The sequence below is a fragment of the Aristolochia californica genome, unplaced genomic scaffold (genome assembly GCF_029961685.1).
Source record: "Aristolochia californica isolate CCGP_79_NKW_82.1479 unplaced genomic scaffold, dmAriCali1.0.hap1 SCAF_14, whole genome shotgun sequence".
NCBI lineage: Eukaryota > Viridiplantae > Streptophyta > Magnoliopsida > Piperales > Aristolochiaceae > Aristolochia > Aristolochia californica.
In genome coordinates this window covers 26448980-26471768 of record NW_027181815.1, presented here as the reverse complement: position 1 = coordinate 26471768, position 22789 = coordinate 26448980, and the positions used below count along the sequence as shown (strand labels likewise).

The window sequence follows — 22789 nt, the reverse complement described above, 5'->3', positions numbered from 1 at the left end:
TAAGAGAGAAAATAACTCTCAGTTAGTTAATGAAATTTCTCTCACAAAATGATGGAATTTGAGAAGAAAATAAGAAATGAAAACTTGAGAAAAACTCCTAAACATAAAAATTTTAAAATATTGCTAATTTATTTTCTTTTTCATTTTCACTTGTATTCAAACAAGAGAAACTATATTTCTCTTCCATTTATCTCTCTCATTTTCCATGGGCATCCGAACAAGAGAAAAGAAAGTTCTTTTCTTTTCTTTTCTTTTCTCTTTCTCTTTCTTTCTCTTCATTTTCTTCTCTCCACTTTATGTGTTCCAAACACAGCCTTATTGATGTTATTAAGCACTAGAAAAATTATAATGTCCATTGAACTTTTCACTATTACTTCACTCATGGGAATGTTCTTATTTGCAAGTGCTCATTAGCATAACACCCGATAAGAGTTGATTTAATGGTTGCATGAGGCAAAAGCAAACCGATCTAATTAACCAATTGCATTTCATTTCTTATGTTAAACATAAGCTTAAGAGCTGACAAAATCTAACATAAATTAGCAGTCAGCCTTTTTTTTATACTAATTTAATTAACATTTTAGTCATGATTTACTAACGTCTTGTAACTAGTCATGATAGTTAATCCAGGCTTAGGGCATGAAAAATCTCACGTTTGAATGAATTCCCACACGTATGCTGTGTATGCTTCTCCTGAATCCTATGACAACATGTTTGATGCAATGCTTACATCAGTACCCACTGCCCAAAACAACCACCAAGATCATAAAAAAGAGGAGACAAGGAAGGCGAAAAGCACGGAAGAGTGCTCCACCAGGGTCCCACCAAACCCTCCTCCACGATTACCCAAACACGAACTTTCTTGCAACAATCTGATTCCCGATACAACGAAGAAGAAAACCATCGATCTGTTTTGCTCTTCAAAGCAGATTGAGATTGAAATCTAGGGAACTGAAGATGTTACACTTTGTCCAATAATTAAGGGTGGAGTGTTTTCTACTATAGTTTTTCTCTCGAATGGATGATCTTCTGAATTTGGTTTCAGTTGGGGAGGCTTATTTCGTCGAGATCGTCTAGTGACAGGAACACTTCGTCTAAGCAGGACAGCTCTGCTCCGTCGTCGTTCAACCGGACCGAGTCGCCTCCTCCGTTGCTTCGATCGTAGACGCGACAGAGAACCCTGTCTCTGGATGCCTGATACAAGAATTAAAGTTGGTGGAAATTTAGAAAATGACTGGGGGTGGAAGTGCAATTTGCGAATTATACGTACCGATTTTTGGGTTCCTTTCTTTCTGGAAGTTCTGCTGCTGGTTTCACCATCCAGGAGATGATACTCGTGCATTATCCAGTTGGTTTTGGTCCCCAGTGGTTGCTCCCCGATGTAGAAGACGAGAGATTTCTTGACACCCACTTGGTTATTATCGCATGAGACTGGTTCATCCGCACCCATTGTCTTCCAGTAACCATTTGGGGAAGTATGGCTGTCGCTTCTATGGCTGAAGAAGTACCAGTGGTTGTCGCCGGCCAGAGCCTTGCCTGCACTCGAATTCAGTAAACGGCTGGGAAAAACACACAACCATTAACAGAAGAATGAACTGGTTTGAGATGGGTAGAGTCTGGATCTCACCTTTGAGGTCCCATGGATCGAACATGTCCACGTTGAGATCAGGGATGGAGTCCGGATGGCATGGTAACTGGGCGGCCTTCCGGTTGAGGAAATGGACGACGAGTTCCTGATCGGTTGGGGAGAACCGGAAGCCTGGTGGCAGTTTCACGTTATCGTCTCCCATATGGGTTCGTGAAAATGACCTAGAGAACGAAGAAGAGGCAAAATAAAGCCGAGGAAGGAACTGGGATTTAGAACTATCAAGTATGTCCTGTGACAGGATTGAGGTTTGAATATATAGAGGGATTATGAGCATGAGACAGAAGGTGGGCTACCTGATGATGACTTGTTTAGAGTCAGAGTGAACGGGGGTTTGATTTGGATTTTCAGTTCTTCATTTCTAAGTTTGGACGACAGGATCCAGAGCCAGACATCACCAAATCTAGGATCTGGGTCCCAGTGTATGTGCTATCTATAGTTGAGGGAGAGCTCTCTTCACTGCCCTAAATAGAGTCTCATAATAAATTGATGAATATGATGCCTTTTGATACATTGACCTGCAACTGATTTGAAAAAGGATCTTAGAGTGTTTAGGGTTGGCCCAAGAGTCTCTTAACGCCTTCTTTGTCTTCTCACCGGAGTTATTTCACAAGGACTTGCTATAGAAAAGGAAGAAGGGGAGAACAACCACACTTGGAGAGTGCAGTATAAAGGAGTGTTGTATGCTGCATTCGGGAAGGATGAATCGTTCCCGAAAAAGAATCTATTGGTTCTCTCTGGATCGTAGGTGCGATGATTTACATATCAGATACTATTATGTTCCTGTAGTGCATACCTTGGCTTTGAGCTACTTACTGATAGAACAGTTCATGTGTTTTATTCTTTAGGATAAAGAAGAGTCACTCTTAGATGTGTACAAATATGTCCCAAATGAGAGTTTTTAGAGTTAAAGAATGGATAATCAAAGCAGTGATTAAAAATGTGCTTAGGGTGGGAGGCAATTATTATAATCCATGGTTAGTGGGTGAGTTGGGTGTGACACGGGTGACATGTATATATTTTATCAAAATATGATGAGAAAATGTACAACTTGAACTTTAAAACATTTTTTATGTTTTATTAATAAAATATTTTACTGCAGAAAATTTTCAGTAATTTTTTATTTAAATAAATTTATATAAATAATTCCACCATAAATCGATTCTTAATTTTTAAAAAAAAATTTATAGTTGAGTATTTATTGCCAATTATTTTTCATAAGTTAAATAATATGTATGGCAGAATATTCCATCACTAATCACATTTAATTTATAATTATAAATATTTTACAATAGGAATTTTCACTTATGGTAATTTTTAGTTATTAGGGAAATATTTTAAGGTGAAAAATAACACCATAAAAATATATTTTACTTTTTATCATTGAAAATTTCCACTGATAAATACTCAAGTATACCCATTTACATATTTTAAAAAAATTGGTGAAAAATTCTGTCGAGAAAACATCATTTTCATTTTTAAAATTTGTAACTATTTAAAATTATAAAAATATAAAATATTCTATGATTAATAAAAATAGTAGTCCAAAAAATGAAGAAAGTTTTATTAAAATAATAATGTGAATGAAGTCAAATGAAAAAATTTATACATAAAAACTAGTCTAACACATTTATCTCTCTCTCTCTCTCTCTCTCTCTCTCTCTCTCTCTCTCTATATATATATATATATAGAGAGAGAGAGAGAGAGAGAGAGAGAGGCTAATCTAATACGAAAAGTCATTTGGTGTGAAACATGTGAAACACTATCTTAGCCATCCTATCAACGGCTATCTCAGTTGTCTGATCATGATCGAACGGTTGAGATAGTTGTTTCGTATGTTTTGCACCAAATGACTTTTCACATTGGATCAACCGTGTATATATATTATATTCTATTTTAACATAAAAAACATAACAATGTGCTAAAAATGCGGGTCATGATGTAATGATGAGTTGGATCGGTGAAAAGACGATGCACCAAACTTGAAAGCAGGCAGGTATGTTCCCATAAGAAACCATGTATTAGATCTTCTGGCTCACTCGATTCAAAAGCTAACTCATAACACTTCACTTCTACTAACTGTTGCTTCAATTCTATTAACTCTGCATCATATCAACCAACTTTGCATTCTTCTTCTTCAAGTTTGCAATCCTAGCAAAAGTAGTACTCTATGAACTCAAAATATAGGATATTGCATGATGGAATACACCAAGACCCATCCCCTTCTCATAGCATCCTAAATGTCAATTCCAATACACCAAGACCCATCCCCTTCTCATAGCATCCTAAATGTCAATTCCTTACTAGTTAATCCATCATATTCTAGTTCAATTCCTACTAATTGAGATGCTACAACCAACTTTTACTTGTCTTTCTATTAAAGGTTGAAATAGTATAATAAATTTTTTTTTATTTTAGAAAACAAAGAAAAAATTCTACTCACATATGCAAATCTAAAGTCCTCGGGTGCCCATCCAGGTGCCACTGTAGAGTGAATAGTCTTGAAGAAATCCACTTCATTTACACCTTCACCTTATAAATATAACATATATTAAAATTAATCACATACAATTACAATGGAGAAATATGTCGATATTATAGTACATATCATCTCATGGCATGCTAAAGCAGGCCAGCTTTGCTTCTCATCTGCTAACTCCTACATCATATCTGCAAGCTTAGCATTCATGTTCTTTCAGTCTCTAGGCCTAGTTAAAGTAGAACTCTATGAACTCAAACTACGAGATGTGGGAAGATGGAGTGCATCAAGACCCATCCCCTTCTCATATCATCCTTAATCCCAGTTCCTTTTTGGTTATCCCATCGGTTATCCCATCATAGTCTAGTTCAACAACTACTGTTTGAGATGCTACAACCAACTCATGCTTGTCTTTTTGTTAAAGTTGGACATAGTATAATAGATTTTTATTATTATTTCAAGCAACAAAGAAAAATTCAACTCTCATGTGTAAATTTAAACCCTAATAATCTAATGTTTCTTAAGCCAATGATTACTATAGTGCTAGTTTATATAGGATTTTGATTTTCATAGCAATTCCAAGTCTACATAAACTAGTCAAGGATTGATAAGAGGTTAAATGATGATAACACCATTATATCAATCCTCAAAACCAAGTCCCAAACAAAAATCTCCATGTTGACACAAATATTAATTATAGAGTTCTATTTGCTGAATTCATGTCCCACAAGCTATTAAGATGATTTTCATTTATTATATATTTTTGCTCAGAGATTTCACTCCTTGCTTGAAGATTAAGTGACCTTGGGTACTCAAATTTGTTTGGTTCGCACCATTTCAACATTTGAAGACAAAATTAAGCTTCCCTTGGAAATCTAAATTGGCTTCAGCCCATTTAGCTTTGATCTTCTAGTTGAGCAATTAAATGCATAATGGCTTATAGTTCCACATTTGTAACATTAATCATTATGCATAAATGTTATAACCTTTGTTGCATTTGTCCTATGAGAACTTCTAGAATTTATTTCCTTTGTAGTCTAATGGACCTCAGCTCAAGTCCCATTATTTTCACATTTAGGATATGATGTTCTGATTTGTTTGCAAGAGTGACTCTTCTTAAAGATAATTTCTCTAAACATGGGATAAGTCAAAGATTTTTCTTTTTGTTGCCCATTTAGGGGATTTTAGCATTTTTTTCTTGACATTCTAAAATCTTAGAGCAGAGGTTACATTTTCATTTCTCAACACATGATGAAGAATAGAGTTGAAGTCTCTCACATTCTAACATGAGCTTATCATTTTCATCTCTCAGCTCTTCTAACTAGGAGGAACACTCAATTTTCAAGGATTCAATTTTCTTTTTCCAATTTAGAAAGTTTTCTAGTTAAATTTTTGTTTTCTTTCTCTTTTATTCAAAGTGAGGATAGAGAATCATCTAGTTCTCTCTTAAGTCCTTGGTTGTCTAATTCCTCATAATTATCACTCTCTAAACTTTCATTTATATCTAGGATGATGTTTTCAACTAAGCATGAGTACACTCAATCTTCAATGCCTATGATGTCTCTATGTGTAGTGTACTTGAGTGTGAAGAGCTGCATTCAATGTTCCTAGAAAATTAAATTTCATTTTATCTCCTTAATTAAGATGAAAAAAAGAATCTAAAAATAAATCACTTGAAGAACTACGAATGAGTTCCATAACTTTAACATTGCCATCAAATTTTTCAATGTTTATATCGTCCCAATCACATACTTATTTAAGAATAATTCTCCATGTTACATTTTAGGATGGGGTGAAGGGTCCACGAATGATTGTTTCCCATAATTCAAATCTAATGGATTATAAGAAAAATTCCTTTCTAATCTTCCATCACTATTATTGCAAACTATCAAGTATGAGTATGTAATAGGGATCTTGACCCTCTTGGAAAATAATGTCTTCTTGAGATCCTATGGGATCAATTTAAAGAAATAGAATACAATTTTGGATTTCAAGAGATTAAGACCTTCTCTGATACCAATTATTGGTCCTATGTGTAAAACAGAGAACCAAAAAATAAGAACAGAGGTTGAACGAATGGTTTTCCGATGATTTATTCTTCTCCGTTTAGGAGGTATTTATAATACATTACAAGTTAATTTTAAGATCAATTTAGATCCTAAAATCAAGGAATAGAATCAAGAATATAATCACGGGATCGGAGGAAACAATCACGCTATACAGTTTCCTCTGATCACGCTATACAGCTATACATTTCAACACTCCCCCTCAAGTTGGTGCATAGATATCAGTCAAACCCAACTTGTCAATTATACCATGAAATGATTTCCCTGATACTGCCTTCGTGAGCATATCAGCCATTTGACTCGCAGATTGAATAAAGGGGAATTATATAATCTTTGCATCGAGGTTCTCTTTGATGAAATGACGATCAACTTCAACATGTTTAGTGCGATCATGTTGAACTGGATTGTGTGCAATTGTGATAGCTGCCTTGTTATCACAGTGAAGATTCATAGGTTTGTCGTATTCAATCCCTAAGTCTCTCAGTATATTCCGTATCCATAACAACTCGCATACACCATGAGCCATACCTCGAAATTCAGCTTCAGCACTTGATCTTGATACTACCTTCTGTTTTTTGCGTTTCCAAGTGACAAGATTCCCTTCCACAAAAGTAAAGTAACCTGACGTGGATCTTCTGGTTGTCTGATCACCTGCCCAATCAGAGTCTGTATACCCTTCAATACTAGAGATACCATTTTTTGAGAATAACAAACCTTTTCCTGGAGCACTCTTTAAGTATCTCAAGATCCGATAGACTGCTTCCATATGTTCTTCACTTGGTGCATGCATGAACTGGCTCACAACGCTTACTGCATATGCTACATCGGGCCTTGTGTGGGATAGGTAGATTAATCTTCCAACTAATCGCTGATAACGCCCTTTGTCTGCTGGAATTTGATCTGGAAAAATTTCGAGTTTATGATGCATTTCCATTGGCGTCTCTATTGGTTTACAGTCAAGCATTCCGGTTTCGGCTAGAAGATCCAACACATATTTTCACTGTGAAAGGAAGACTCATAGTTATTGATTGAGTATTTGGTCTTTGCTTCAATATCAGGTTCATACTATTTTTTGGGAACTCCCCTATTCAATCTTTGTGGATATCTAGAGGTTATGTTTTCTATAGGAAGACATGTTTCAGTAGACTCATCAAACACAGGATTCGTATTTACCTGAGGAGGAACATTCTGGGTTGATTCTTCAGTTGTTGGTGCAGACGGGGGCAACTCTGGGGGTTCTTCAGGTGAAATTACTGAATCACAGTCTTGTTGCACATCATGACACTTAAAAAATTCATTCACCGCTTCTAACTCAATAAATTCGGCACCTCTTTCAACATCTCCGTTAGCTTCATGTGGAACATTCTCTTTATTTGAACTCTCCCCCTGAAGAGATGTCCAAGAAACTCCCCCTGAATAATAAGGGACTGATTCATGGAATGAGACATCTAAAGTCACATGCAGCTTGTTGGTGTGTGGATCATAACACCGATATCCTTTTTGAAGATCAGAGTAGCCAACAAATACACATCGCTTGGCACATGGATCAAGTTTATTTCGCAAGATCTTTGGGATATGAACATAAGCGGTACACCCAAAAATTCGGGGTTCAAGATTTGGAAGATGGGGAATTGAAATCAGGGATTGTAGCTTATGTAGAGGAGTTTGAAAATCTAGTACTTTAGAAGGTGTTCGATTGATGAGGTAGGCAGCAGATGTGATAGCTTCACCCCAATAAAATCGAGGCATGTTCATGCCAAAGAGAGAGGCACGCACTACTTCCAAAAGTTGTCTATTCTTTCTTTCTGCCAATCCATTCTATTGGGGAGTATAGGTGCAAGAAGTCTGGTGACGAATTCCATGAGTGGTCAGAAAAGTTTCGAGAGAAGCATTAACAAACTCAGTACCATTGTCAGATTGCAAAACACGAATCTGCTTTTGGTATTGAGTATGTATCATTGTATGGAATTTCTGAAATGCTAGACTCACATCACTTTTGTGGATAAGCAGAGAGACCCAAGTCATTCTAGTGCATTCATCAATAAATGTCACAAAGTAACGAGCTCTAGAAATAGAGGGAATCTTGGCTGGACCCCAAACATCAGAATGAATAACCACAAAAGGTTCGAAACTTTTATTCAAACTCGGGAAATAAGCAATACGGTGGCTTTTAGCCAATTCACATGTGTCACAATGAAAATGCACATCAGTCAAACCTGAAAAAAGTTGAGGTCGCAATTTCTTAAGATAACCAAAGGAAAGGTGGCCTAATCGTCGGTGCCATAACCATACAATTGTTTGAGCATTATCTTCACTGCTAGCTTGATTTGTCTGATTGATTTTCGATCCCCCGTTTTCTGTCAACTCCAAATAGTAGAGTTTGCCTCGTCTAACACCATAACCAAGAATCTTCCGGGTTAGAATGTCCTGAAAGACACAAAATGAGGGCCAAAAAGTTACAGTACAAGCTTTACAGGAGTATTTAGCTACTAAATTCGAAATAAAGGATATTAATGCTATTCTTAGAATGTATGAAAAATACTAATGCATTATCGAGAATACATGGATAGGCAACATTTGCAGTAGGTAGCTCCTGATTCTCTTCCATGGATGTCACCATAGCTTTCCTAGCAGTCTTGTTATGGGGATTTTTCGAGAAATCCCATCACTCCGGATAGCCAATAATCTCATAACACCGGTGTTGTGAATGTCCTTTTTTCCCGCAGTGAATACATACACGATTGTTACCTTTGCCAGAGGATTGAGGGTGCCGACTGTTTGATGATCCTTGTCGGCTTTGGTTGACCAACATCGCCGAGTTCTCGGAGACTGGGCGATAGCTCCCCATTGTCTGTCTCTGTTGATATTCGCGTCTGACATAGGCATATGTACTTTCCAAATCAAGTTTGGGATCTTTTCGCAAAATTTCTCCACGAACTTGATCAAATTCGGAGTCAAGCCCACTGAGAAAAATATGAACCCGAAGCCTAGCCATTGCAGAGTGCAACTAGATTAGCCCTTCGACTGTTCCTTCCTGAGATATAGTTCTATGATCAATCTCTTGGAAAATAGCAACCAGTTCATTGTAGTATGTGGATAACGGTCTACCATTTTGTTTGGTAGAAAAAGATCTCTGGTTCAGCTCAAATATACAAGTTTCATCGGATCCATCATAGAATATTTTTGATACTGCTTCCCATATCTCCTTGGCAGTGGAGAGGCGAATAAATCGTTGCATGAGCAATGGACTCATGGAGTCAATAAGCCAACTTTTAACTCTTTGATTTTTAGTAATCCATGCTCCAAGATTAGCATCACCAGATGCTGGTTTTTTTGTTTCTCCGGTGAGGTATCCAGCTTTGTTGCATGCACCAATTCGCATCTCCATGAGTTGGGACCATAATGAATAATTGGTCTTATCGAGGATAATTCCAGTTGGAAACTCAGAATTATCTTGGTAGACTATAATCTGTGGTGATGGGATAAGGTTGGTAGATGAGCCTGTAGGGGTGGCCATCGATCTGATTTTTTTTTAATCCGGTCCGGTTCGGTTCAGTCCGGTTCGGTTCGGTACGATCTGGGTGGATTCAATTCTGGTCCGCTCCAGTGCTGGTCCAATCCGGTTCGGTCCAATTTGGTCGACCCGCCGGTCTGGGTCGACAGGAAAAATAAATCAACAGTACCTAAGTTTAAAAAAATACCGTCGTCTTCGGCAACGGCGGTCTTCATCTTAAGCAACGGCAGCGGAGCGTCAGCTTCAGTCGAAAAAAGGGTGGTGATGCCGTCGTCGGCGCTCGTCGGCGACGTGATTCCGACTACGTAAAACGCTTCGTCTTCGGCAACGGCAGTCTTCGTCGTCGGCAACGGCAGCCTTCGTCTTCGGCAATGGCAGCGGAGCGTCGGCTTCAGTCGTAACAGTGTGGTGGTGCCGTCGTCGGCGTCGGCGACGTTCTTTTGGCGTCGGGACAGCCGGAATATGGAGTTGCAGAAAAAACAGAGTTCTGCAACTCCGACGGATTTTTCCTTCCTCTGGCTTCCTCCTTCGGCGATTACAGGAGCACTTAGCTCCGACTTTCTGCGACGAAAAAGAGAGGAAAAATCTCCTGCTCTGATACCATGTAAAACAGAGAACCGAAAAATAAGAACAGAGGTTGAACGAATGGTTTTTCGATGATTTATTCTTCTCCGTTTAGGAGGTATTTATAATACATTACAAGTTGATTTTAGGATCAATTTAGATCACGCTATACAGTTTCCTCTGATCACGCTATACAGCTATACATTTCAACACTATGGCCTCTCAAGAGGGGGTGAATTGAGATTCTAAGTTAAAAATTAAGCACTTAGTGTGTAATAAAAAATATGAGACAAGTAATTAGAAGCACACACCACAAAGAGACATTGAATTTTTGTTCTCGGTACTCCCCTAATGGTAGTCACCGCCCAAAAACCCTTCAAGCTTCTTTTCCGTGTAAGTTCTTCTTCAAAACAACAATATTCGATGTATTTTTGCTTCGCGTTTGGACTTGGTGACTTGATTGATCATTCTTTTGTCTTGACAATAATATTTGTGTTGGAAGACATGTGTCTAAACTATACTGATAACAATTAGTAGCACACTTTCAAGCTACCTATTTTGTTATCATAACAATAATGGAGACCAACATGATTTGACCATGGGTCTAACAATGTATACTTTGACTCACCCCATTGTAGGCACTAGCCTAAGCTTTCATACTCCTTCCTAACCAAAATAGAATTATTTTTGCTTGCATATATCTAATCATAATAAAACTCTAAGTCATGCAGAAGGGTTTTTGCCTCATATAATTGCAAAGAAGCATCTCATCTAGAGGAAATGTCTCTTTCAATATGAAATTATATTATCTTTACTTTGTTGTCTATGTTGCTTGTAATCTTAATATGAATCAACCAGATAAGAAAATTCAACTTAAAGAAATACTAACAACCAGGATACAATCATTTGTTTGCATCTATAAAAAAATGTTTAAACTTGTCACTGCCTCTAGTTTCTTCTCCCAACTACTTGCATTAGGTACTACGAATGCGTAGACTCTAATCTACCTTGCTTGTAGGTAGTGAGAAAGCATGTCGGTTTTAACACTCATCCTTTCGTCATTACCAAATCTTTGATTAGTCTATGTCCTAGCAACTTGCTTTTGATGCATTAGTTCAACAATGTGCACTTGTCCCAATTATACATAGAATAATACTCCTAATAAGTAAAATTAAACTACCCATGTCCCAATTACACGTAGAATAAAGCTCCTAATAAGTAAAAAAGTAAACAATTATTATAGAGAATTGATAACACTAAAAAGCCCTCATTTTGTGAGACTCCCTATGAAACTCATGTAAAATTCTGCTAAATTAACTCTTTTATTATGGGACTTTTTTTATGAGGGAGTCATATCTTCTTCTTCAACATCATGAAACTTTTAACTATGATATATTAATTCCTAGATTGTGACTACATGTCATGAGAGTCATGCCAAAGATTTCTACATGTACTTAATAGGGAGCAACAACCCTCAAAAAGTTTATTTTGAAATTCATTTTGATGATGACTCCAATTTTTTGGCACTGTAAAGCTCGTCAATTGAATTCAAACACAAAGTTTATATAAAGCATAAAAAACATTACATTTTTTAGCTAGGAAAAGATAGCCAAGTGTTTTTAAAATAATCATCTATAACTACGAAAGTATAGCTCTTGTAATTGAAGCTAGTGACTAGAGTTGGACCGGTACCTTTGTTTTGACTAATTCTAGTGGTGGAGAGGTGGATGTTACATTTTTTAGGTTTGAAAAATACTCCAACAAAGTTGGTACTTTTACATGTATCTATGTTAGTGAACTTAATTGATCTCTACTAATGTATGCCAATTTCTCAGGCTACAACCAATCATCATTGGGTCCTGCATTCAAGCAAATTGCACTAGTTGGTTGAAGTGAACCAAAGTCAATCACATAGACATTTTGTTTGCTAATACCATTTAGAACAACCCCATAACTTTTAAGTTCTCTCACCTAACAACATATCTATCAACTACAAAAGCAATATCATCCCAAAATCACTAAACTGATTAATGATAAGCAAGTTATACTTAATCTACTAACATTGCAAACACTTAGATATTGAGGAAGAAAGATTACTCATTGTATTAATTTTTAATATCTTGTCATTATCATCATCTCAAAATGGCATATCAACAATGTCTTCTTTAGATAAACTTTGGTCACCCTATGTGTTTTAGGCATCCAATAACTAGAATCCATAAGTTTCCTAGGTTTTGAACTCAAAAACCATCCTACACTATGAGAATCAAGTGTTTCCTTTAAGTAATTTCAAACATGGTTGGGTCACTTTGGATTTGTCACCTACCAAAGCACACACTTAAACTTGGTCAAGTGTCCAATTTCATTGTTATAGTTGCAAATCATACTACTAGATAGTGCATTTTTTTTGTGTTTTTCGCAACAAATTTTTTCCATACCTACACTTGATTCCTACTCTTGGCTTCCAATCTTCTACTTTCCTAATACAACTTTAGCGATCTAAAATGTTCAAAGGCAAAATTGTGTCACGAAGTTCCCTTTCAATGGTAAATTTCTCGTTTGTTAAAAGACATAATGAATATTCTTATAGCAGTACACAAGTGTAAGGGGGTTCTTTGTAATATTTAATTTATTGATTGAGAAGCAGAACAGAGAAAGAATGGAAAGGTCGGGGACATTGAATCCAAGGCTCTTTTTTATTTTTTTTAGTTATTACTTTTCTCTTGATGTCCCTACTCTCTATCTCCAAAGACAAACAAATTCTCTTTCTTCCTCTCGGTGTGTATCATCTTCCATTTAAAATCTTAGAAGTTTATTACTTTCTAGTTTTCAATCTTCAGTTACATGGTTCCTAATAGGGGTGGCACATTGGATTAAATGGAGAACTTGACCTGATCCAACCCAATTTTTTAGGAGATGGTTTCATTCTCACCTCGTGGGCCAAAGATGGGATGAAGGGAAAAAAACTAATATGAATACGGTGCAGGCACATGTTATCCCATGTCTGCCCCAAATTTGATTTGTAGGATCTATGTACATAGAGTAATTTATAATGAATCATGTATAAGTGTAATAGTAAAAAATAAGGTATTGAATATGTATATTGTTCTTCTCATCGTCAAGCATAAATAGCCACTATACATTATCGTAATCATCTATACATAGTAAGGTCCTAAAGTTGGGACTGTGATTATAGAATTACAAAGATTACAATCTATCTGTACAAGGAAATAAATTGTTACCACTCCCCCTCAAGTTGGTGCATAGATATCACTCATGCCCAACTTGTTGAGACAATTGTTAAAAGCTCGGCTAGACACTGCCTTAGTCAGCACATCGGCAAGCTGATCTTGAGACAGAACATGAGGCAATTCAATGATTCTTGCTTCCAACTTTTCCTTGATAAAGTGCCTATCAACCTCAACGTGTTTAGTTCAATCGTGTTGTATTGGGTTGTGGGCAATATCACATATTGCCTTGCTATCACAGTATAATTTCATAAGGCTTGTCTGATCAATGTGTAGTTCTTGCATCAGATTCTTGATCCATAATAATTTACATATTGCCTTGGCCATACCCATGTATTCAGCTTCAGTCGACGATCTAGCCACCACTTTTTGTTTGTTACTTCTCCAAGTGACCAAATTTCCACCTACAAATGTAAAGTATCCAGATGTAGATAATCGATCCTCTATTGACCCAGCCCAATCGGCATCGGTATAATCTTCAATTTTCAAGTCGTCTCCCTTTTTAAACAAAATTCCTTTTCCTGGAGAAGATTTTAAATAGCGCAAGATATGGTTGACAACATTTATTTGTTCTTCACTTGGACAGTGCATAAACTGGCTAACCACACTTAGTACATAAGCCAAATCAGGACTGGTATGTGCAAGTTATATTAACCTCCTAACTAGTCTCTGATAACGTTCCTTGTTAGCATGGACTTGATCTGAATGTGTTACCAACTTCAAATTTTCTTCCATGAAGTACTGATTGGACTACATACTATTATACCAGTTTCCTTCAACAAATCCATAACATATTTTCATTGAGATAGAAAAATTCATTCCTTCGATCAGGACACTTCAATACCAAGAAAGTATTTTAAGTAGCCGGGATCTTTCATTTCAAACTCCCTGGCAAGATGACTCTACAATGCTTTCTTCTCTTTAGGATCATTCCCAGTTACTATCATATCATCAACATACACAATGAGAGTTGCGATTGCTTCCTTGTTAGATTTCAAGAAGAGGGTATGATCTGAGTTGTTTTGTTTGTATCCAATAGACTTCATAAAATTGGTGAACCTTCCAAACCACGCCCTTGGGGATTGCTTCAAACCATATAGGGACTTCCTCAGTTTACATACTTGTTTGCTTTCTTTGGTTTGCATAATACATCTAGGAGGTAATTCCATATATACTTCTTCTTGAAGATCTCCATGCAAAAATGCATTTTTAACATCAAACTGATATAAGGGTCAGTCAAGATTCATAGCCAGTGATAGTAGAATTCGAACAGTATTGATCTTGACCACTGGTGCAAATGTCTCCATGTAATCAATCCCGTAGGTTTGAGTATATCCTTTGGTGACAAGTCTTGCTTTAAATATTTCAATGGTGCCATCAGCTTTATATTTAATAGTAAATACCCGTCTACATCCGACGGGTGTCTTTCCTGCAAGTAAGTCAACTACTTCCCATGATCAATTCTTTTGGAAGGACCTCATTTATTCATTTATAGCTTCTCTCCACTTAGGATCTTTCAATGCTTCCTACACACTACTAGGAATAGATATAGTAGATAACTGATTCACAAATACTTCACTTTCCTTTGACAATCTAAGATAAGACAAAAAATTATTCATGAGATACTGAGACTAAGAGGTGAGAAGAAGTTCATAGTTAACTCTAGGAATTCCTCTTGTGGTTCAATGAGGTAGAACTTTTAGTTGAGTTTCGGAATTTACCTAAGGCTCAGATATGGACTCAGACTCGGGAAGCAATTGATCCACTAGTACATTATGAAGAGGGGAAGTGATCAGCTGAGAAGATCTCGACTGAGATTTAGGTTGCATCACTTCCACCTGGTCTTGACTATTTCCATCCTGTGAATCATGCTCATTTGGGGGGTGGTTAGTCCCCCAAATGGATTTTTGAGGTTCAAGTTCATGTCCAACATGAAGATCATGTCAATCATGTACATGAAGATCATCTTCGCACTTGGTGTTAGTGTTCACGACTTCATGTGCATTGGAAAACAATTTCGAGTGTTAGTGCCCCAAGATGAGAAAAATATAAACAATAAGAGAATCCCTAAACCCTTACAGGACACTTAATTACAACATAATCCTTAAACCCCAAATTAGGTAAAACAACCATTATTACTACACGAATAAGTTATTTAATGTATAATTAAATATATTAATATATTTATTAATTAAATTAGATATTTTATTGTGCATTAATATGGTAATTACATGAGCCAATGAAATACACACATGATTAATTAAAAATAATAAATAAATAACGTTATAAATAACAAAAACGAAAGTACTACGTTGAATTATTAATTTATTAATAACATATGATATACTTTAACCTAAAAATGAATGATTTAAGAGAAAAAAGTGATCTAATCATAACTTTAACACACTATATATTTTAACATAATATATTTTATGTATTATTAATTAATAATATATTATCACAAAATTTAAAACCATTGGTTTAATTAATTATAGCAATCAGATAATTATGCCAAAATAATTTATCAAATATTTATTTTAAAATTTTTTTAAGTACGACTATTAAATCACTATTTTAATATAGTAATTATAAAATAAATATATTAAATAAATAAAATAATTATTTTATAAATAAAATTTATAAATTAATGATTTTTATGATGATAGTTTAATTTTTCCTTACTTAGGAAAAATTAAACCATCATCGTCTTCCTCTACGGCCAGCCAAAGGTCAACGATGACGGCGACAAGTCAGTGGCAATGGCGAGCCAGAGGGCAACGCTGACAGAAGCGGCGCTCCGACGGTATGTGAGAGGGATAAGAGAGGGAGCTCGAGAAGCTCTACAACATATGCTTGACCTCCCGTGGGAGGATGGCCGACGCGGGGGTGGGTGGGGAAGGGAGGAACGCCGAGAGAGAAGAGAAGGCGTCGCAGAGCCTCTCGGTTTCCCGTACTCTACAACGGAGGTCGAGAGGGAGAGGCCATAGAGAGGGAGACCGGAGAGGGACGGTGGAGACGAGAGAGGGAGCAGAGAGCTCGGGGTTTAGGGAGACGATAGAGGGGCTGTGGGAACGAAATGAGCATAAATGACCGAGACGGTGTGCGCCAGAGAGAGCCCTGCACGTGAGTCATGTACATGATTCTCAAAATCAGGCAGAAAACACTTTTCGTCGTTTACTCTTGGGACATGATCTCTTGAGTCATGGATGATCATGTACATGACATGAAGTTTGGTGCTTCCTAACGACCTCAGGACATGAACTGAGTAATGCGCACAAAGATCATGTCCTAAGTTATGTTGACTACCAGAAAACACTTTTCGTCGTTTACTCTTGGGACATGATCTCTTGAGTCATGGATGATCATGTACATGACATGAAGTTTGGTGCTTCCTAACGACCTCAGGACATGAACTGAGTAATGCGCACAAAGATCATGTCCTAAGTTTTGGAAATAATTTCTTTAAATATCCAAAGGATGAGTGACCCAACCGTTTATGCTATAACCAAATTTCAAAATTTGTATATTTATTCACAAAGAATACTTGAGCTAACAGATGAGCACTCGCCGGCATTAGATCAAGATAATTGAGCTTCCCCCTTCTAGGACCATAACCAATTGTCTTTCGAGTTCGAATGTCCTTAAAAACACAAAGGTTAGGCCAAAAAATCACAATACAATGCAGAGTGAGAGTTATTTGAGCCACCGATAATAAATTATGATTGAGGGTTGGAACAACTAATACATAATCAAGACTCAGATTTTCAGTGAGGGTGATAGAGACTTTCCAATAACAGGAGAGAGCGTACCATTTGTTGTGAATACAATACGTTGTCCAGATGGTTTCATAGATGGAACATGATGATTGTCAAAGGTCATGTGGTCAGTAGCCCCAGAATCAATTACCCATTCACTATTACTACTAGGAGCGAAAGTATGAAGAACCTTACCAGATGTAGCAATTAAGGCTGAGGCATCATCTGGTGTGTTGGAGGTGGAAGGTTCTACTACTGCAATTGAAGCTTGATTATTTGGTTTAGAGTTCCATTTGTGAGGTACTTTGGTAGGATCCCACAATTTTGGATACGCAATCAGTTCATAGCATTGTGACTTCATATGCCCAATTTCACCAAAGTGGGTACAAATACGCTCTAATTTTGTTATTTCAATCTCATAGCTGTGATTTTGAGATACCGATGCCCGATTTTGATCAAAGGTAGGACCAGTTGATCAAGCTATTTTTGGCTTAGCTCGACGTGCCACCATTGCAAATGACTCAACACGATCAGCTTCACCATTTAGAGTAGTTCTGAGAATTGATTCACAAAGTATGTAAGTATAAGTTTCTTCAAGATCCAATATCGGGTCTTTTCTGAGAATCTCACCTCAAACTTGTTCAAATTCTGCATCCAATCCATTCAAGAAGATGTGTAACGGATTTTCTATAGGCAATAATATCATTAGGATCTTTCATCACAATCTTGTCATGATGATCAAGTTTTTGGAAAATTTTCACAAGATCACCATAATACATTGATAAAGGTCGACCAGTCTGTTTGGTAGAGAAAATTCTCTGATTCAATAAGAAGAGTTATTATTCATCTGATCAATCGTAGAAAGCTTTGGCCAGAGCATTCCAGATTTCACGTGACGTGTATAGTTGAATGTAACGCTTCATGATGTCTGGTGACATAGAGGTTAGCAATCACCCTTTGACCTTTTGATTTCCAACATACTACTTCGCATAGGAAGCATCAGTATTTTGTGGGAGTGGTGTTTTTCCCATAATATATTCAAGCTTCTCAGGTCCTGCAATTTGCATCTCCATGATCTGGGACCATACATGGTAGTAAACTTCCGTAAGAATGACGCTGGTTATAAAACCAGAGTTTTCGGATCAACATGAATATTTGGTGTTGATTCCCTCGACATGATGTAAGAAGACCAGATCAACAGTGATCAGAATAAAATAAGCACTGCAAGACAGACCTCTTCTTGCTGTTGGGTTGACCCGATGGAACAGACCAGACCCGGTTTGGGTTTGGGTTACTCTGTGAGAGCAGACCCGATTTGGGTCAATCGGCTGAAAAAATCAGCCGACATAAGTTAAAAAAAAATTATCTTCTTCTTCCCCACGCCTCTCGCTTCGAGCCTGAATTTTTTTTCACACTGTCGCTTGACAAGGAGACCTTCTCAGTAAGATTCCTTATCGGCAAGGAGACCTTCACTTTTCTCCCCTTCCTCACAAGTAACACGGCAAGAGGGTTTGGCAGGGATACGACAGAACTCGTCTTCTAGCAAGAGGGTTCGACATGGTTACGGCAAAACTCGTCTTCTCTGAAAGTTGCAAAAAAAAAAAGAGTTATGGTTCGGCGTGTCTCAATCGAAAGCTCTCCTTCGATTTCACTAGAGACGGAAACGAGTGATTGAAGACTCTGTTCGTCATGGATCGACTTCCATAGACGCTCTGATACCAAGTCAAAAATAAGGTATTCAATACATATATTGTTCTTCTTGTTGTTGGGCATAAATAGCCACTATACATGATCGTAATCATCCGAACATAGTAAGATCCTAAAGTTAAGACTATGATTACGACCGTGATTACAGAATTACAAAGATTACAATCTATATGTACAAGGAAATAAATAGTTAACAATAATAATATAGAAGAAAAAACTTTATTTATTTTTATTTTTAATCATCAATGTAATTTATATACATGGACTTTTATGACCAATTATTGTAGGTTTTATATTTATCTTTAATTCCTACCTTGTGAACTCAACCTAAAACCCATCCCTGCAACAACCCATCATAGAAGGGGATGAGGTCGCATTTCCAAACTCATAATGATTTTTTGCCAGGATTGGTTTTATTTCAAGTTCACAAAGTGGGGATGTGTTCTTAAAAACCCAACCAATGACCGTTGTGTGGTTCCTAGCATCCGCATCACTAGACAAACTTGCATTCTTCTTCTTGCTCTTTTTTTAAGGAGAAGTATGGGATCAGTAAGGCGCAAGATTACAAATTCCAAACAGCTTTTGAGGGCAGAAATAGAAATGACAACTCGTATGAAAATCATCTCCCAACTTATCTAGAAACTTGCAAAGTCCTTAATTTTTTTTCTATACAAAAGAAGAGACAGGTTTCTGGCTTTTGTCAATATGATACCAAAGCTATATGAGAAAGAGAGAAAAAAACACAATTAACTTATGGATTTCATTGACTCCTAGCCATTTCCAATCAATGGTCTCAGAAATCTATATCTTTACTACCTTTGATCTATATCCCCCAGCCCCTTACCCTTCTCTATTGTTCTCTTCAACTCAAAGAGGACACTGAAGAAGGAGAAGGGAGGTGGAGGAGGCCTTTCCTTTGCCCTCATTCACTCTTTTCGCACCAAAGGGCCTCGTGCCTTCTCCTTCTACATGAGGTGTCTGATGTGTGAGCTGTAGAGAAGGGGAAGGGGTAGAGAAGGCCTTCCCCTTCTCACCATGGCCTTTGCATTTTGGCTAGAGAGAGAAAGAGGGATGACCTCCCCCACACCCATCTTCATTCTCTTTTCCCCTGCTCCTCATCCTCATTCTCTTTAAACACATCATAGTCATGCAAGAGTCTTTGTATTTTTTGAATGCAAGACTTAATAGACTTTTCCTGATTGTGAATGCAAGACTAAGAGGGGATAGAAACTTGTTAAAGGGGCTGTAAAATGTAGAATTTTCCTGAAGCCGTGGTCAGTTTAGTTGATATGAAAGCTCTTTTTCGGAGAAAAAATAAGTACATACAGCCACAAACTGTTCCTGAGTCAAGGATGTGATACATGATTCAAAGTGAAGATCCAACCACCTTCCAGAGCCTGCCACAGCCAATCATCTCAAGCTATTGTCGACAGCATCATCTCTCTGAATTCCTGAAAGTCTAGCCGCCCATCTGAATTACTATCAAACTTTCTGATCATTCTGACGAAATCCCCACCGCAGTCTTCCCGGAGTCCCAGTCTGAGGAGCACATCTCCTAACTCAGTGCTTGTGATGAACCCGTCGTTGTTTTGATCGAACACCTTAAATGCTTCCAGTAGATCAGTCTCCGCCTTGTAGTCGTCCTCCGGCTTTATGCTCGATTCATAAAACAAGATGAATTCCTCCAAATCCAAGCTTTCAGGCGCCATTGAGGCTTTCAGGTCATCTGGGTCGGTGGAGACGCCCACCTTGTTCAACAGATAACTTAGCTCCTCCGGGCTTAGCTTCCCATCTCCGTCTCGATCCAATGTCTCAAATATTCTATGCAAATCAGTGCAGTTTAGGCCAGCCATGGTAGAAACGAAACTGACGAGAAGAAGAGAGAGAGAGGGATTCAAATATTTCAATTGATAGGACAAGATGCTTAGCTCCAATACTCAAAAAAAAAAGTTGGAAGAGCGAGAAGCTATTGAACAATCTGCAGCTCCCGGCTCTTTATAGAGGGTCTGAAAGCTTGAACGCCAGTTTGGTTCAATCTTGGAGATTCGAAGATAGCGGTAGAATATTATAAGGCTGAAATCATGATTGCCCCACTTCGTAGGACATTCCTCTCTTAACGGTCAAAACCATATTGAAGCGTATAATTGAAGAAAGAAGACGGCAGCATCTGGTTGGTGGACACCCAGAAAAAAATTTCCTCTGCAACTTCCTCGCTATTTCTCGGTGGAAATAGAACCAGAGAAATTAGAGGTCTGAAATCCGCGGCGTGTGAATGTGATGATCGATCATTAATCCTTCTAAAGGTACAACAGAGAAATCAAGCGACCAATCTGTACGGCTCAAAAGTACCATGAAAGTCTCCTTCCCTTGTCGCTTTCCAGAGTGCTGATATAATCTTGCGTGTATCATGAATTTCTTAGATAGAGGCATTTGAAAATTGAACGATCAAACTATGGGTCCGACGCGAATAAATTAATGTCAATTGCAGACTACTCTGGAAGACGATGAAGCTAGCGTGAGAAAGCGGGATCGACAACGCAGTCAGTGCATTTTTATCTCTTTGCTGTAAAGAACGAGAATCGTCATAGGACGGCTGATGAAAGACAGAAAGTTCAATCCATAATTTTGTACCGTATGACAAAATCAAATACCACTATGGTTAATATGTAACAAATTATAAGTATAGTAACAATCATGACTGGTCCAATACAAAAAACCATTTGGTGTGAAACATGTAAAACAACTATCTAATGATTAGACGACTGAGATAATCGTTCATTGGATAGCGAAAATAACCATTGATCATGATCGGACGACTGAGATATCGTTTCGTATATTTTGCACCAAATAATTTTTCGTATTAGATCAACCTTCTAGTAACAGTTACACTAATGTTGCACTAGCAACTATATTCATTGACAGTGGATTCTTAGGGTAGGGTTGGTCCATGAAATGGCATGACTTTATACAATAGTGTAAATAGTTTCCAAGTTGTTTAGTGTGTGGATCCCTACATTTAACTCTTCAATTTAATCTCCACAAAATGACTTGCTTGGTCTCATAGACAAACTTAGGTATCGACTTGAACTTCATTAGTCAATTGCCTCATGCTCGAAGATAAAATTTGACCTCATATTACATGCAACAAGGAGCACAATAGATTAGTGTGAATTGTTTTGTTCTTTGCCACATCCAAATGTGGATCATCTCCTATTTTTTTTATCTTACCTTTTATCGAGTCATTGGACCATAAGAAAACATGCCAATTGTCACTCTATGAAGTTGCTTATAAATATGTGGCCATTATTGTAGAAGCACATGGATCATATTATAGTTTATTTCATAAAGTGAATGTTACAAAATTATTTAAGTAAATATATCCTCTTATGGATTTTTTTTTATTTTGGAAGGGCATACATATCATTACAAGAAAATTAACTTGGGCCATCAAAAAATTTGTTGGTGGAAGTCAACAATTCACAAAAGAGTTCGCTGGTAAGTTTCCACTATTACTAGTTCTGTGAGAGAATTTCTAAAATTCACTGCTATAGTTTGAAAACTATATGAGTGAAATACAATTTTGTTGGTAGAGAATTCAAAAACACTACCAACAAACAAAAGTTTAATTTCAACCATTTAAATGTAGTAATTTCTTCTAAAAAAGAACAAGAAAAAAAAAACATTATACTAACAATTCATACAATTTTCTAGTAGAATCCTAAAAATGTTATAGCAAATCTATTATTTTCTCTTGAAATATTTAAAGAAATAATCTTAAAAATCTTATAACAACGAATTTCTTTTGTTTAT

General features: G+C 37.1%; 2 protein-coding genes across 2 annotated transcripts; both read right to left on the bottom strand.

The window, feature by feature from the left end:
* Positions 1-1018: 1018 nt before the first annotated feature.
* On the bottom strand, positions 1019-1819 carry LOC137950931 (NAC domain-containing protein 104-like). Its single transcript, XM_068797598.1, has 3 exons — positions 1628-1819; positions 1271-1536; positions 1019-1194 (listed from the first exon to the last, which is right to left on the bottom strand). The coding sequence occupies exons 1-3, from the start codon at positions 1788-1790 to the stop codon at positions 1042-1044; spliced, it is 582 nt and encodes a 193-aa protein (XP_068653699.1). The 5' UTR covers positions 1791-1819; the 3' UTR covers positions 1019-1041.
* Positions 1820-20394: 18575 nt separating this feature from the next.
* Positions 20395-20832, bottom strand: LOC137949472 (probable calcium-binding protein CML44). Its single transcript, XM_068795518.1, has one exon. The coding sequence runs from the start codon at positions 20830-20832 to the stop codon at positions 20395-20397; it is 438 nt and encodes a 145-aa protein (XP_068651619.1).
* Between the last annotated feature and the right edge of the window lie 1957 nt (positions 20833-22789).

What these genes read in the sequence shown, in the direction of transcription:
- LOC137950931 (XM_068797598.1), bottom strand. Translation starts at nt 1,790, where the DNA reads ATGGGAGACGATAACGTGAAACTGCCACCAGGCTTCCGGTTCTCCCCA. An exon ending in CGATCCATGGGACCTCAAAG is followed by an intron (nt 1,537 to 1,627) that starts GTGAGATCCAGA and finishes ATTCGAGTGCAG; the next exon opens with GCAAGGCTCTGGCCGGCGAC. An exon ending in AGAAAGGAACCCAAAAATCG is followed by an intron (nt 1,195 to 1,270) that starts GTACGTATAATT and finishes TTCTTGTATCAG; the next exon opens with GCATCCAGAGACAGGGTTCT.
- LOC137949472 (XM_068795518.1), bottom strand. Translation starts at nt 20,832, where the DNA reads ATGGCTGGCCTAAACTGCACTGATTTGCATAGAATATTTGAGACATTG.